This window comes from Oncorhynchus keta, chromosome 14 (genome assembly GCF_023373465.1).
Source record: "Oncorhynchus keta strain PuntledgeMale-10-30-2019 chromosome 14, Oket_V2, whole genome shotgun sequence".
Classification (NCBI taxonomy): Eukaryota; Metazoa; Chordata; class Actinopteri; order Salmoniformes; family Salmonidae; genus Oncorhynchus; species Oncorhynchus keta.
This window is the reverse complement of record NC_068434.1, coordinates 57,195,641-57,212,608: the sequence shown is the minus strand read 5'-3', so window position 1 is coordinate 57,212,608 and position 16,968 is coordinate 57,195,641. Positions and strand designations below refer to the sequence as shown.

At 40.4% G+C, this 16,968-nt stretch overlaps 1 protein-coding gene across 2 annotated transcripts in view; it reads right to left on the bottom strand.

Moving 5' to 3' along the window:
* Nucleotides 1–1,424: 1,424 nt before the first annotated feature.
* LOC118393651 (tetraspanin-4-like) overlaps nt 1,425–16,968 on the bottom strand; it is a 92,670-nt gene continuing 77,126 nt past the window's right edge. For both annotated transcript variants that reach the window (XM_035786547.2, XM_035786545.2), the window contains 4 exons: nt 11,840–11,941; nt 6,269–6,400; nt 3,864–3,947; nt 1,425–2,036 (listed from right to left, as the gene is read on the bottom strand). In XM_035786547.2, coding sequence (XP_035642440.1) covers nt 1,968–2,036; nt 3,864–3,947; nt 6,269–6,400; nt 11,840–11,941 — 387 coding nt within the window. In that variant the 3' untranslated portion in view covers nt 1,425–1,967. The remainder of the gene's footprint in view (nt 2,037–3,863; nt 3,948–6,268; nt 6,401–11,839; nt 11,942–16,968) is intronic.

Here is a 16,968-nt window from a genome sequence, read left to right as displayed (position 1 = left end):
TAAGGAAGTGAAATGTAAACACCAAAGCGTGTTTTAACCCAATACACCCTAAATTATAAGATATTTGGAAATATGTATGCATGTAGGCTATGTATTATAGGTACTTATGTTTAATAGTTTGTAGTTTAGCAGTTTTTATTCATTTTAGGCCTATTAGTAGTTGTACAAAATATTTTTATGCTGTTAAGGTAAGTTTTTATTATTATTTCATTATTATTAACCAGTAGTTGCCATATTATTATTGTTATTAAGTATGGTTTGTTTTTTGTTTTTCTCATTTGGACACTTGAAAACAAGATGGTGCATCTCAAGAGATTTCATCCCGCAAAATGTTAAATTAATAAATACTGTAGAAAAAGGAAGAGAAAAAAGTCAAATTCATACTTAAATGCTAATAGAAAATAGGCTAAATGAATTAGTCTATTTTGCGTTTTTGGTCAATATTACATATTTGTCAATTTGGTGTATTTTCAACCAAGTATCAGTTTCAAATCATTTTTGTTTTATTACCACAGTCTTACTATTGAAGACTGTGTAATAGTCAACCCCACAGCCTGTTAAGTCCTAGAAATGTAGATATATATATGGTGATGTAAAAAATATGAATCTTACTTTGTTCCCCACCCTGGTCTCCCCTACCTTGGTGTGACTGTGTGTGTGTGTGTGTGTGTGTTGCTTGCACGCCTGTCCAGTCATAGATGTTGTCGTGTACAGGAAATACACCTGTTACCTACCACTCACTGGCTAGTGTATAACTGTAGCATCTGAAGATGTAGGCTGTTTTCCCAGTGTTTTTGTAAGGGGGTAGATCAGCTTTAATATTGCAGATAGATTATAGCTTCCATCAATGTAATTGTCATTTCCAATCCCCCATATATATTTTTTTGTAAATATATATACTTTCCCAGTGTTAATTGTGTAAACAGAAATGCACAGCTGCTACCAAGACTCCACTGACACTGACAATCAAAGTACATGTCAAGCTACCAAGAGAGATTGTGAACCCACAAAAACATTTCTAATCAAAGGTTGTTTTGCAGAGTTTTCTGATGTTCTCATGCATTTGGTATGGAAGACTGTGTGTTCTACCTAGCTGGGACACAGGGAATGGTTATTCATGGGGTTACACAGAAGTTGGCTCAATGTGAACGAAATAATATTGATGAGAACTGTGGGAAAGAAATGCCCCTAGGCCACAGCAGGGAGACGTTGTCGAGGATCTTGACAGATTCTGTGACAGTCAGATCTCAAGAGACATTTAGTAGCCTAGGATGACTCATGTTAGTTTTGTTGATCTGTGCAACTCGAGATGGGGCCTAGGAACCATCTTCTATTTTCAGGATATTTTGTGAACATCCAGACATTCTTAGTATTGAAGTTGCCATACTGATATATATTATTATATTGTATACATAGTAAATCCATACAGATTAACTTGTTTATTAAATAAGTATTATTATGAATTCACTGTTACAATGCACTATAATTTACAGTATTTCTTGACGTTGGAATAAATAAAAAAAACTCAAGGAAAGGTTGATTTGGATGAGCCAAACCTTTTCTAACATTATAAGAGCCATGCACTTTACTACTCATATGGCCTGTCTTAATAAATGCACTCTTGACCTGCATTCCTTAGCTCTCCTCTCGTTTCAAAAACACTTAAGATTATAGAATGATTCAAAATCATTTAAAACAAATCTTTAAAAAAGGATTACTCCTATATATTACATATATATGTTGACCACAAAATGAGCGAATAACATTTAATTCAGCAAAAAAACATCCATTGGCTCCCGATAGTACATTGTGCTTGTTTTACAGTACAGGTCGTTGTGAAGATGTTACATGAGGATTGGTCGGCGAGTCGTTGGTGAGAAAGGTCCGTCACAGAGTAGAGAGAGAGAGAGAGAGAGGTGTGTGCCTCACTCATTCACAGAGTCCTTTGGGGCAAAGAGGGGACGCTGCTAGGCGTAGAAGGTCTCCGCTTTGACTGCTTGGCAGAACATGGTCATAGAGAAGACCAAACCCAGAATCTAAACAAAGGGAACACATACACAACCAAAACCAATGTGACACAACTACATCATCAATAAAGTGGTCGTGTCTGAATACCCATACTTGTGTCCTAAATATAGTATGGGACATTTAGAAAATCAAGTATACTTTAATAGTCCGTATTTCATAGTAATGTCGGCTTTGACAACAGTTGATAATCGGATATGGGGATTTGCTACCGAAATGAACCAATAACGCAAAACAACGCAATCGTGCAAGATGCATTCTCAGTATGAGAAAATATAACGTTTTCTAGTACGTGATTTTTTTTCAATCTAGTATGGTTTAAATGCCAGGATGTTATACTCATTTCGGCTCTTCATCCAGTAGAATTCGATGCACACTTTTCCACAAAGTTGGGAAGAGGTAGGCTGTGAGTGATGGGCCCCAGTTCTCTTCAAGTAGCCAAATGACAAAACTAGGCCACTTAATTGGGAAGATGCCGAATAGCGAAGCTTCTGCGGTGGTCTTCAAATGTAGGCTAAGTGGTTTTTGTTCTCCTTAAAATTCTCACGAGTATTGCATTGTAAGCAACGTCTAAATTGGCCATGGATGGAGATAGTGATTTGGACTTGTGGTTTAACTTAATTATCTGTACTGGCCAATGATTATAACTGCGATTCTTATCCAACCATTAATTCATACATTGTTGTTCCCCTGACCTGAAAGGATGAAAGTTCAATATGTAGCTAGATGTAGAAGTCTAATGTTAACTAGCTAACGTTGTCCATGAACGGACATTAGACTAGCAAGCAAGCATTTTAGCCAGGTAGCTGAGGACAACAAAAAATAAAAATGTGTACTGTATGAGTGATAGAATGTTTTGTCAACATGAAAGAGAGGAGGATGGCATTAGTGTTTCTCTACAAGTAGGGTGAGTAAACAGGTTGTTCTACACACACAGAAATCAGAACCATGGACAGCCACATCATATTTAGCTTACGTTGATTGGACTAAATTGTTTTTGGCATCTTTTCGTTGTCACTATTAGACTAAGCATAGGTAATGTTGAAGTTAAAGTGGTGCTGGAACAGTGCAGGCAGATCCTGTTTTCTTTGCGACAGTTAAGTGGTCCAAAAATGTCTGAAACATGAACTTGTTTTACCATGCTGTAGGTCATGTAACTAACTGTACATGCAATATGCTTTGTGGACTTCACTGGACAGAGGTTGCTATATTTTGTGATAAAACAAAGGTGTGGTTGAATTTATTTTGATTGTTTAGCCCTGTAATATCACGGTTGCAAGGCACATGAATAAACAGGTTATAGAGCAAACAACGAAATTATCACAACGCAGGTTGCAGTCGTGGCATACTGTATACTTTTTATGTGCTAAATAGTATGCAGTTTAAGTGTGTAGTAAGCTAGTATGGGTATTTGGACAAGACCAGTGTCTCCATTGAGAATAAAAGGAACAACCTCATGAATTTGAATTGGATTTCACTGTAATTGTTAATTGAGGCCTACTTTCAAATCATCTCATTTCTTATCAATTATTAGGGATATTAGCCTGGTTCCAGATCTGTTCAATATGTGCTTTAACCAACTCCTCTGACTTTTGTTGTCCTGCCATTCAGTCTGAACCCCAATGCAAGCTACGGTAAACGTTCATATGCACAGATATTTAGAATGGAGTCTGTATAGCAAAGTTGGAAAAGCAGATACTGATCTACTGGTGCCAAGCTAAGATGTTATGGTTCCCTGTCAATAGACATCATTATAAATTGCTACCCACTGAAGCATAAGCATTCAAAGCACTTTCAACGTGCACTGAAGAGTACAATTGTGTCACCAGTGTCTGTACCTGTGTGAGTGCCGTACACAAGGCAAATATCCACAGGGCCACCAGATTCTGTTGTATCCAATCCTTCACCCGCTCGTAACATGGCTGTGGAGATACACAGGAATGGAAACAAAAGTTTTACAGCACATTATACAAAAAAACATCACATTAATTTATAGCATGGGGTGCCTAAGTGTAGTCTACAGCAGGGTTGGGGAACATTTAATTTTCCTTCTGCTGCTAGTCTTGGTAGACTTACAAGAGTATCGGGCCCACAGGCCCTTCTCTACACCGCCCAACACTAAGTGACACATCCTCCCATACATGCCTTTTACTCTGCAAATCATCTCCTTATCATGTTAGCTAAGTGGGTCCCATATGGATGCCTTCAACCCCCCCCCACCCCCACCCCCTCTTCTCTGTTGAATAAATGTTCCCTGGGATAGCTACCATCCCTATCTATCACTAGGGGCGTAAGGTTGGGAGTAACTTGCAGATGGTACCATTGCTCTGTGCTGGGACAACATTTAGACGAGCGAACGAGCTGAATTTTTCATGGCCAACACAAGCAGGTTATACACTTAGGCGACAACGCCTAAAGTTTCTCCAACTCTCCCTTTTGAACATTCAAGAGACATTACGTGAAACACAGTGTCAATGAAAAGGATGATGTACCACGAGACAAATACAAGTCTTCACGTATGGAATTGTGAATAGTTTATATATCCTTAAAGCAGCTAAAGTGGTTGTTGTAATAATGAAAGATAGTGGGATAGACAACGTCAGACAGCGATGGGACTGGCACAGAGTACATGAGCCTGGAATGGTATACGGCAGAAAGAATTTATGCCTCCCAGTCTTTAGCACTGCTGGTTTTCAGTCTTCCCCTATAATCAGGGATTTAGACCTGTGACACCAGTTGAGTGGATTCTTTCACCAAACAAGGGTATTAATCAAGTAATTATATATTAATTAACCACCAGGGGCAAAAGAAAGAAAATCAGCAATGCTGCTGCAGACCTCAAGGCACAGATTTAAAAACCCCATAGAGTTGATTAACATAATAAAAAAATCCCCATCAAAATCTGTCTAAGCTAGAGATATGTTTTTTTGTTCTGTATGGGCTCAATCCACCACATACGCCCATGTTGGCCTTCCGCATTTGCGGTGAAAAGTGACAGGGATACAGAGCTGTTTGTCAGACGAGGAGACGAAAATGTCTGTAACACTACAGAGGTTTTGTTGAGAAGACCGATTTTTGGAAATTGTTTGGGCAACAAACTATGACCCCAGAATCGAAAGCAGAGACTCTCATGAACACCAACGGTGTTCTCCGTTTTGTTCTACGATCCCCACAAGTGTCACAGGACTCGACTAAACGTAACCCGGTACCAGTTTAAAAAAAGTTTTGTGCCCCAAAAAAGGGGTAAAATGTGTCAAATAATATATAAACTCAGCAAAAAAAAATCTACATCCTTTCACTGTCAACTGCGTTTATTTTCAGCAAACTTCCAGCAAACTCGCGCACTAGCGACTTCTGTGGTGGACCGGGCGCAGTGCACGCTGACACGGTCGCCAGGTGTATGGTGTCTCCTCTGACACATTGGTGCGGCTGGCTTCCGGGTTGGATGGGCATCGTATCAACTTAACGTGTAAATATTTCAACAACTGAGACATAAACTGAACAAGTTCCACAGACATGTGACTAACAGAAATTGAATAATGTGTCCCTGAATAAAGGGGTTTCAAAATCAAAAGTAACAGTCAGTATCTGGTGTGGCCATGGCAGAACACTGTCATTCCTGTCTTGCAGGAAATCACGCACAGAACGAGCAATATGGCTGGTGGCATTGTCATGCTGGAGGGTCATGTCTGGATGAGCCTGAAGGAAGGGTACCACATGAGGGAGGAGGATGTATTCCCTGTAACGCACAGCGTTGAGATTGCCTGCAATGACAACAAGCTCAGTCCGATGATGCTGTGACACACCGCCCCAGACCATGACAGACCCTTCACCTCCAAATCGATCCCGCTTCAGAGTACAGGCTTCGGTGTAACGCTCATTCCTTCGACGATAAAAGCAAATCCGACCATCACCCCTGGTGAGACAAAACTGAGACTCGTCAGTGAAGAGCACTTTTTGCCAGTCCTGTCTGGTCCAGCGACGGTGGGTTTGTGCCCATAGGCAACGTTGTTGCCGGTGATGTCTTGTGAGGACCTGCCTTACAACAGGCCTACAAGCCCCCAGTCCAGCCTCTCTCAGCCTATTGCGGACAGTCTGAGCACTGATGGAGGGATTGTGCGTTCCTCGTTTAACTTGGGAAGTTGTTGTTGTCATCCTGTACCTGTCCCGCAGGTACAGAGGGAGAGTGTATGTGTGGGTACATGTGTGTTTGTTTGTGTATATGTGATTCTGTGCATCTTACCGCGGTCCACCAGGTCCCTGGGTTCACGAGGCCACAGTTGTCGCTGTACTCCAGACAGCAGGAATCGGGCACGCGGCTGGCATTGTACACCTCAAACCAGTCCGTATGGTTGGTTACGCCACAGCAGCGGAACTACACCAGACAAGGACACTGAACGTTAATGACCGAACAGAGAGGAACACCAAACATGCTACACACTAAAAACATTCTGCATGATTCATGAACAGAGATCGTTCTCTGGCACTTCCATACGTACGGTACCAGTCAAAAGTTTGGACAAACCTACTCATTCAAGGGTTTTTCTTTATTTATACTATTTTCTACATTGTAGAATAATAATGAAGACATCACAACTATGAAATAACACATGGAATCATGTAGTAACCAAAACAATGTTAAACCAATCTAAATATATTTTATATTCTTCAAAGTAGCCACCCTTTACCTTGATGACAGCTTTGCACACTCTTGGCATTCTCTCAACCAGCTTCACCTGGAATGCTTTTCCAACAGTCTTGAAGAAGTTCCCACATATGCTGAGCACTTGTTGGCTGCTTTTCCTCTCTGCGGTCTAACTCATCCCAAACCATCTCAATTGGGTTGAGGTCGGTTGATTGTGAAGGCCAGGTCATCTGATGCAGCACTCCATCACTCTCCTTCTTGGTCAATTAGCCCTTTCACAGCCTGGAGGTGTGTTGGGTCATTGTCCTGTTGAAAAACAAATGATAATCCCACTAAGCACAAACCAGATGCCATGGCGTATCGCTGCAGAATGCTGTGGTAGCCATGCTGGTTAAGTGTGCCTTGAATTCTAAATAAATCACAGACAGCGTTACCAGTCTCTTCTTCTTATTGGTGTCCTTTTGTAGTGGTTTCTTTGCAGCAATTCGACCATGAAGGCCTGATTCACGCAGTCTCCTCTGAACAGTTGGTGTTGAGATGTGTCTGTTACTTGAACTCTGTGAAACATTTATGTGGACTGCAATTTCTGAGGCTGATAACTCTAATGGACTCTAGGTTATCCTTTCCTGTGGCAGTCCTCATGAGAGCCAGTTTCATCATAGCGCTTGATGGTTTTTGTGACTGCACTTGAAGAAACTTTCAAAGTTCTTGAAATTGTCTGTATTGACTGACCTTCATGTCTTAAAGTAAGGATGGACTGTCATTTCTCTTTGCTTATTTGAGCTGTTATTGCCATAATCTTCTGTATACCACCCCTACCTTGTCACAACACAACTGATTGGCTCAAACGCATTAAGGAAAGAAATTCCACAAATGTACTTTTAAAATGGCACACCTGTTAATTGAAATGCATTCCAGGTGACTACCTCCTGAAGCTGGTTGAGAGAATGCCAATAATGTGAAAAGCTGCCATCAAAGCAAAGTGTGGCTCCTTTGAAGAATCTGAAATATAAAATATATCTTGATTTGTTTAAAACTTTTTGGGTTAATACATGATTCCATAAGTGTTATTTTATAGTTTTGATGCCTTCACTATTATTCTACAATGTAGAAAATAGTAAAAATAAAGAAAAACCCTTGAATAAGTACTGTATGTTAAACATATCTCTGTCACATCTTTTACTTGGATAGTTCTCCCTCATCATTCCAAAATGGTCATTACTGAATTTAAACTAGATTAACTTTGCCTGGGTGCATTTTGCAATGTGGTAATGTACAGTGCCTTGCGAAAGTATTCGGCCCCCTTGAACTTTGCGACCTTTTGCCACATTTCAGGCTTCAAACATAAAGATATAAAACTGTATTTTTTTTTGTGAAGAATCAACAAGTGGGACACAATCATGAAGTGGAACAACATTTATTGGATATTTCAAACTTTTTTAACAAATCAAAAACTGAAAGATTGGGCGTGCAAAATTATTCAGCCCCTTTACTTTCAGTGCAGCAAACTCTCTCCAGAAGTTCAGTGAGGATCTCTGAATGATCCAATGTTGACCTAAATGACTAATGATGATAAATACAATCCACCTGTGTGTAATCAAGTCTCCGTATGAATGCACCTGCACTGTGATAGTCTCAGAGGTCCGTTAAAAGCGCAGAGAGCATCATGAAGAACAAGGAACACACCAGGCAGGTCCGAGATACTATTGTGAAGAAGTTTAACCTGTTCAGGATACCACGGTTTACTGCCCCTTCTGGAGGATTTGGGTACCCATATAAAACATGATACATTTTTGTCAAAAGTTGCTAATATATGCAAATAAAAATATTATCGAATAGAAAACACTCTAAAGCTTTTAAAACCGTTTAAATTATGTCTCTATGTATAGCAGAACTCTCAAAATCTGCATTTTCCCAAAATATCTCTTCTCATCTGAAAAGTTGGGTCACCTTTGACCTCATCGCAAACACCCTTCACAAACAGTCACAGCACCCGGAACAGTCTCCACGTGTTCAGCGTGATCTCAGCTTTCAATGGGACTTCTCATTGTGAGAATCGCCTGCTCGCGAGAGACGGTAAGCTCTCAGTCACTCAAAAAAACCTGTGCGCAATGGTCAAGTCCTCTCTCTTTTCCAAGATCGATTGAACAGTGCTTGTGTTTCTGTTTGTTCTCAAAATTGCTGTACACCTTTATAACATGTTAAAGCTTGATTATGAAGTTAGTTTGACAAGTTTACTGGACATATTATATATACTTTCGAAGTTTTGGTGCGCAACCACTTCAATTTTGACTACATTTTTACCAAAATCAGGCTATTTTGAGAACCGAAAGACGCAGACTTGAAAACTGAACGCTAATTTGGTGAGTATAATCCCTTACAGGTCGTTTGATGGAAGAATAACAAAGGTAAGGGAATATTTAATGTATTCATTTTGGGTTTCTGTCGACTCCAAGATAGAGGAGTCATTATGCTACTGTGGGAGCGCCGACTCCATATTATAGTCTAGTGAACGCAAAATGTAACGTTAAAATTAAATGTAACAATGCAATTGCATTTAGAAGAAGTGTATCTTGCTATACATATGTAAAACATGCATATTTAGTCAAAGTTTATGATGTGTATTCCTTGTTAGCTGACGTTATCTGCCGGGGCTATCGTCATTTCTCAGGACATTTGGGTAGCATTTTTTGAACGATGCATCATTGTAAACAGAGATTTATGGATATATATAGCATATTATTGAAAAAAAAATTATGTACTGTGTAACATGTTATATTACTGTCATCTGATGAAGATTTCAAAAGGTTAGTGAAATGATTTTTCTTTTAATCCTGCGTTTGTTGATTGCATATTTTTTCCTACTTGGCTATGCTAATGAGCTATGTCTGCGGTGGTGGTTTGACATAAATATGTGCTATGTTTTCGCCGTAAAACATTTTAGAAATCTGACTTGCTGGCTAGATAAACAACTTGTTTATCTTTCATTTGAGCTATTTTACTTGTTAATGTGTGTAGGTTAAATATTTTTAGGAATATTTTTGCGCATTGTGCGTTATGGTAATGAGCTTGAGCTGTAGTCACGCTACCAGCAGAGGAATTAAACTCCCGAGCTGGTTAAAGCCGGATTTGGATACAAAAAGATTTCCCAAGCTTTAAACATCCCAAGGAGCACTGTGCAAGCGATAATATTGAAATGGAAGGAGTATCAGACCACTGCAAATCTACCAAGACCTGGCCGTCCCTCTAAACTTTCAGCTCATACAAGGAGAAGACTGATCAGAGATGCAGCCAAGAGGCCCACGATCACTCTGTATGAACTGCAGAGATCTACAGCTGAGGTGGGACACTCTGTCCATAGGACAACAATCAGTCGTATATTGCACAAATCTGGCCTTTATGGAAGAGTGGCAAGAAGAAAGCCATTTCTTAAAGATATCCATAAAAAGTGTTGTTTAAAGTTTGCCACAAGCCACCTGGGAGACACACCAAACATGTGGAAGAAGGTGCTCTGGTCAGATGAAACCAAAATTGAACTTTTTGGCAACAATGAAAAACGTTATGTTTGGCGTAAAAGCAACACAGCTCATCACCCTGAACACGCCATCCCCACTGTCAAACATGGTGGTGGCAGCATCATGGTTTGGGCCTGCTTTTCTTCAGCAGGGACAGGGAAGATGGTTAAAATTGATGGGAAGATGGATGGAGCCAAATACAGGACCATTCTGGAAGAAAACCTGATGGAGTCTGCAAAAGACCTGAGACTGGAACGGAGATTTGGCTTCCAACAAGACAATGATCCAAAACATAAAGCAAAATCTACAATGGAATGGTTCAAAAATAAACATATCCAGGTGTTAGAATGGCCAAGTCAAAGTCCAGACCTGAATCCAATCGAATCTGTGGAAAGAACTGAAAACTGCTGTTCACAAATGCTCTCCATCCAACCTGCAAGGAGGAATGGGAAAAAATGTCAGTCTCTCGATGTGCAAAACTGATAGAGACATACCCCAAGTGACTTACAGCTGTAATCGCAGCAAAAGGTGGCGCTACAAAGTATTAACTTAAGGGGGCTGAATAATTTTGCACGCCCAATTTTTCAGTTTTTGATTTGTTAAAAAAGTTTGAAATATCCAATAAATGTCGTTCCACTTCATGATTGTATCCCACTTGTTGTTGATTCTTCACAAAAAAATACAGTTTTATATCTTTATGTTTGAAGCCTGAAATGTGGCAAAAGGTCGCAAAGTTCAAGGGGGCCGAATACTTTCGCAAGGCACTGTATTCAATGGGGGAGGGTGGAGAGGGTTAATTTAGTCTTATGGAATGAGAACACTTGCTGCGGTTTTGACATGTGACTCAATCTAGAATTTAATATTGAACACATGGTCTCACTCACTCACGATGTGCAGTCAGTCACACAACTTCACTAATGCACACTATTCACTAATGCACACTACAAACAATCAAACTGGACTTTATAATGTAAAAAAAGGTCATTCTGTGATCAAATAGCCCAAAGTTTGATATCTTGTATCTGGTATCTTTTGACATCTCTCGGCAGCTTTTACCAGCAGTGCCTGCTGCATTTTTATCAGCTCCTTTTATTCAATCTTTTCTCTACTATCTTTCCTCACCGTGTGTTTCCTACTTTTCTTTTGCCCATGATTTGAGCTGTGGATTTTAGTCATGAATAATACAAAGCCAAGCACATCAAAGTGAGTGTGGAAACAAACAGTGTTGTTCTTCGGGGAGCCGTGCGGTCCAATTTGCATTTCTCTTACTGTTTGGCAGCCTATTTAAAGAATCCAAGGCTATTCTTATTGGTTGGAATCAGGTTAGATTGCGTAATCCCTTGTCCCTATGAAGTGTCCCTATGATCATGTAATTAGCCTGCAGTACTGTACTTCTAAAAACTTGGCCTCTTTTAACACTATCCTGGTCCCAGATCTGATTGTGCTGTCCTATGGTCATTGTCATGCATTGGTATAAACAGATCTGGGACCAGGCCAATTTAAGACAAGTGTACTGTTCTACTGCTGACCACCAGGGGGCAGTCTAAGCAGGACACATTGACTTACATTTTACATTTACATTTTAGTCACTTAGCATACGCTCTTATCCAGAGCTACTTGCAAGTAGGGTTAAGTGCCTTGCACATGGACTTACATCAGTTTGTACGATCATCCAGGCGTTGGTCAAGCCTACGTTGCCTTCGGTGCCAAAGAGCTGGAGTCCCCTCTTCAAATCCCTCTGGGCATAGTGATCAATCTGGATACAAGACACACAAAGACATCAAGGTGAAGACGTGGACATCCTTACTCATGCAAAACACACACACACACACAAACACTCTCTGTCTCTGTCTCTCTGTCTCCGAAACACACAACTTATTTACACATTCAGACAGTCAACAAACAATACATCAATCTGATATATTGCCATTGATCCAGAGCCTTTGCTCTCTCAAAAACTGTGCCAGTAGGGTAATGCAGTCTTGGCATGTTTGTGTAGAGGGCAACAGGCTGACACCATCAGTGGTCTGTTCAACCCGCTGTCAAAAGGGCTCTCCCAACTTTGCTAAAATCACATTTGTTTACAGCCATTTCAACACAGCCGCAATGTAGCATGACTAATAGACTCTATACCTGATATTTGTCTGAGCAAAATAATATACGGGTACAATGTAGAACACAAAGGTAACACAAAGGATAAAAGAGCATGAATAAGGCCTTCAGGGGAAGTGTTACTAAAATACAATTTCATGATTTTAGCTTTGTTCTTGTCTTGTATTCCCTTCTGAAAATAACAGGAGCAAAATTTGTTCTGCTGAAAGCACAACGGGCCTTATTCTGACTTGAGAGGCACGCTTAACTCTGACTTTCGTGTCATTCATTGACGTCAATGGGAGACAAATTCGAGTTTAGTGCTATCTCAAGTCAGAATACGGCCCTTAGGAAATATTTCTCCTTGTATCTTTCCAGCAGATACTGGCTCATACTTCCAATCATAACTTTGCTGACACTGCTGTAACTTTAAAAAAATGCATGATCAAATCTGTCTGCATAAAGATCAATCCACTCTGATCATTTTTGGGGGGAAATGTGGGGGGGATCTTGGAGGCCTGGTGGCCTGGCGATTAGGAGCTTGGGCCGGTGGCTGATGGATCGCTGGTTCGTGTCCCCGTTTTTGACCTTGTGGGAGATCTGTCGACGTGCCCTTGAGCAGGGCGTTGACCCTGGTTGCTTCTGTGTGTCGCTCTGAATGGGAGTCCGTTAGATGACCAATGTGATGTAGTTGTTGAGCGGCTTCACTGCAAGTATATTGTATGTTTCAAATATTCAATAAAAAATAAATAATAATATACTTTTAAAAATTATAATAATAATAATAATAATAAAAAAGCATATCCCGTGTATCGCCTTGGAACACACTGACTCATATTATGCCAGATCACCACAAGACAGCTAAACCTGCCATATTAGATTAGAGATTCAAAGAAGGATTTTGCATCATTTTTCAGCAAATGACAATTGCTGCAGCCTCACAGTCTTTAAAGTCATTGCTTTGAGTGATTCTAATCAACTTGACGCTGCTTACAGAAGCTACTGTTGTTTTATACACACTGTTATGAATTAGCCCGAATCATGTTGTTATCAAATGTGCAATTTAGAAACAGTGTGTGAACTCACCAAACACTCTCTTTTCCCAAAGCAGCTCATTATACAGCAGTAGAGCTATTAAAATCTTTCTCTAGGCCTCAAGGTTTGCTGTTTTTTTTCATGTTTATTTTCTTCCTGGTAGTTCATTTATGGATTAAGGCTAAACTAGAGTCCGCTCACCTGGTGTCCCAGGTCTGAATCCATCCCTTGCTCTTTCTCATTGTCTAAAAATATGTTCTCTTCTCTGCTCCTTCATCTGTACTGATCTTAAAGAATGTACCAGCTGAAAGCCAGGCTAATGACGAGCTTCCGGCATATTTTTTTCCCCTTTCAAATATTTTCCTGTCAGTGCAGTGAAGGGAGAGGAGAGAACACCATTTCATTTCAGACAGTGCACATAGAGTGCATTTGCAAAGTATTCAGACCCCTTGACTTTTTCAACATTTTGTTACGTTACAGCCTTATTCTAAAATGGATTAAATAATTTCCCCCCCTAATCAATCTACACACAACACCCCATAATGACAAAGCAAAAACAGTTGGTTAGAAATAAAAAATAAAACGCGTAAATATCACAAGCTTCGCACACCTGTATTTGGGAAGTTTCTCCCATTCTTCTCTGCAGATCCTCTCAAGCTCTGTCAGGTTGGATGGGGAGCTTCGCTGCACAGCTATTTTCAGGTCTCTCCGGAGATGTTCGATCGGGTTCAAGTCTGAGTTCTGGCTGGGCCACTCAAGGACATTCAGAGACTTGTCCCGAAGCCACTCCTGTGTCTTGGCTGTGTGCTTATGGTCGTTGTCCTGTTGGAAGGTGAACCTTTGCCCCAGTCTGAGGTCCTAAGCGCACTGGATTTTCAACAAGGATCTCTCTGTACTTTGCTCCGTTCATCTTTCCCTCGATCCTGACTAGTCTCCCAGTCCCTGCCGCGGAGAAACATCCCCACAGCCAAATAGTTCAATCTTGGTTTCATCAGACCAGAGAATCTTGTTTCTCATGGTTCCTTTTAGTAAACTCCAAGCGGTCTGTCATGTGCCTTTTACTGAGGGGTGGCTTCCGTCTGGCCACTCTACCATAAACGCTTGATTAGTGAAGTACAGTAGAGATAGTACTTCACTAATCAAGGCCCTTCTCCCCCAATTGCTCAGTTTGGCCGGGCAGCCAGGTCTAGAAAGAGTCTTAGTGGTTCCAAACATCTTCTCTTTAAGAATGATGGAGTCCACTGTGTTCCTTCGGCCCTTCAATGCTGCAGACATTTTTTGGTACCCTTCCCAAGATCTGCTCCTCGACACAATTCTGTCTTGGAGCTCTATTCTGTCTATTCCTTCGACCTCATGGCTTGGTTTTTGTTCTGACATGCACTATCAACTTTGGGACCTTATATAGACAGGTGTGTGTCTTTCCAAATCATGTCCAATCAATTGAATTTTTTCTACAACTCCAAGTTGTAGAAACATCTCAAGGATGATCAATGGAAACAGGATGCACTTGAGCTCAATTTTGAGTCTCATAGCAAAGGGTCTGAATACATATGTAAATAAGGTATTTCTAAAAACCTGTTTTCGCTTCGTCATTATGGGATATTGTGGGTAGATTGATGGGGGGGGGACCATTTAATCCATTTCAGAATAAGGCTGGAATGTAACACATTTTGGAAAGATCTGTGGGTCTGAATACTTTCTGTATTTTTTTTTTCTCACTGTGTTAAATGTTTATTGGACGAGGAATCAGGAAATGTGAAGAGAAGGCGAAGGCTCTATGCATCGTCCCAAATCGTCCCATTAACTAGGCAAGTCAGTTAAGAACAAATTCTTATTTACAATGACGGCTTACCCCGGCCAAACCCTAACCCGCACGACGCTGGGCCAATTGTGCGCCACCCTATGGGACTCTCAATCACGGCCGGTTGTGATACAGCCTGGAATCGAACCAGGGTCTGTAGTGACACCTCGAGCTAGATGCAGTGCCTTAGACCGCCCGCTCGGGAGCCCCAACTGGTAAAATGGCAAACTGTTTATCTATGTTCGTCTGTGATAGCTCCCAGCAAGGATAGAATACTGTCAAAATGGGGTCTTTTTGTGGTTCTATTCTCTCTGGAGGTATTCCCTTTAATGTCGTATGTTTATTCAAATGCATTCATATGTATTCATATTTATTCATAGGGAAACATTGACAGGAGCTGTTCACATTTTGTTTTCCACAGTCTATTTTCCTCAATGCTGTTTTGCTCCAATTCTACTTATTGTATTATGGTTTTATCTCAACCTGATTGCAATATTGAATTCTATGAAGTTTAAATCAACAGATACTTTTACCAGATGTGGGTTCAAATAGTTTAGTATTTGTACTTTGAGTGATTGGTTGAGCCTGCCTGTAACGGCTGTCCTCTTCGTCTGAGGAGGAGTAGGAAGGATCGAACCAATATGTGTCCATGTTCATATTTATTTAAACTCAGAACACTAAGACCAAAATAACAAAAATAGACCAACACAAAACAGTTCTGCCTGGTACAGATACGAAACAGAAAACAACTACCCACAAATCAAGGGAAAACCAGGCTGCCTGGTTCTCAATCAGAGACAACGATTGACAGCTGCCTCTGATTGGGAACCATACCAGGCCAAACACATAGAAATACAAACATAGAACAAAACATAGAATACCCACCCACATCACACCCTGACCAAACTAAAAATAGAAACAATCTACAAAAGCAATCTACAGTCACACTGCCTGAGTGCCAGTTGATCCTGCCTGGAGTGCCAGAAGTCCAGCTAAAGTGTTTGAAGCAAAACAAATACTATTTGAACCCAGGTTTTTTTTTTTTTTACTGTCAACCCCCCTACAGGATTTCAACAATGGGTTTCTCCTTTTCACACAAATAACAGAACATTTTATGTTTTGTAGGTAGTCCAATGAATTAGTAATTTCATGTCGCCATGAATTTAATGGGTGAATCACTATGATTAGTAATGTGTTTTACCAATCAAACGTTTCTCTCAGCACGAAATGAAACTTCTCCATGCTTGAAATGTATTCAGGAAGTGGTTACATGACTCAATTTCAAATTGCTACATTGAACCACAGTCCCATGCTGCTGAGGTTAAAATGTGCACCTTGTTTATGTAAGAAATATGACCCTTACTATTATATACAACAAACTGAGTTGTGCCACACATTGGAGAAAATGTCACTGTCTTTCATTTGAGTCACATTCTAATGCTTTCATCATTGACACTTTTACAAATATTAATGAATGAATCATATTGTAAACTAATAAATGATTTAAAAAAAACATTATATAATGTGTATATCAACTGAAAGTGACTGACACCAACTCCAGGTGACTCTGACACCTTCCATGGACATGTGAGTCTGTCCTAATATGGACAACGTACAGATCACCATTTTCCTACAGTAATTGGTTTGACCGACACGGTTTTCTAGTTGGAAAGGAACCCCTGCCTGGCTGCTGTAACTTTTTTAATGACCCTATTTGATTAGGTGGTGATGAGACTAGGCCAGCGTTTCCCAATCCTGGTCTTGGGGAACCCGAGGGGAGCACATTTTAGCTTAGTTATTGAAGTCAAAGATGGCAAGGTTGGCAGCTGTAGGCTGGCATTAGGTGGCACGCGCTG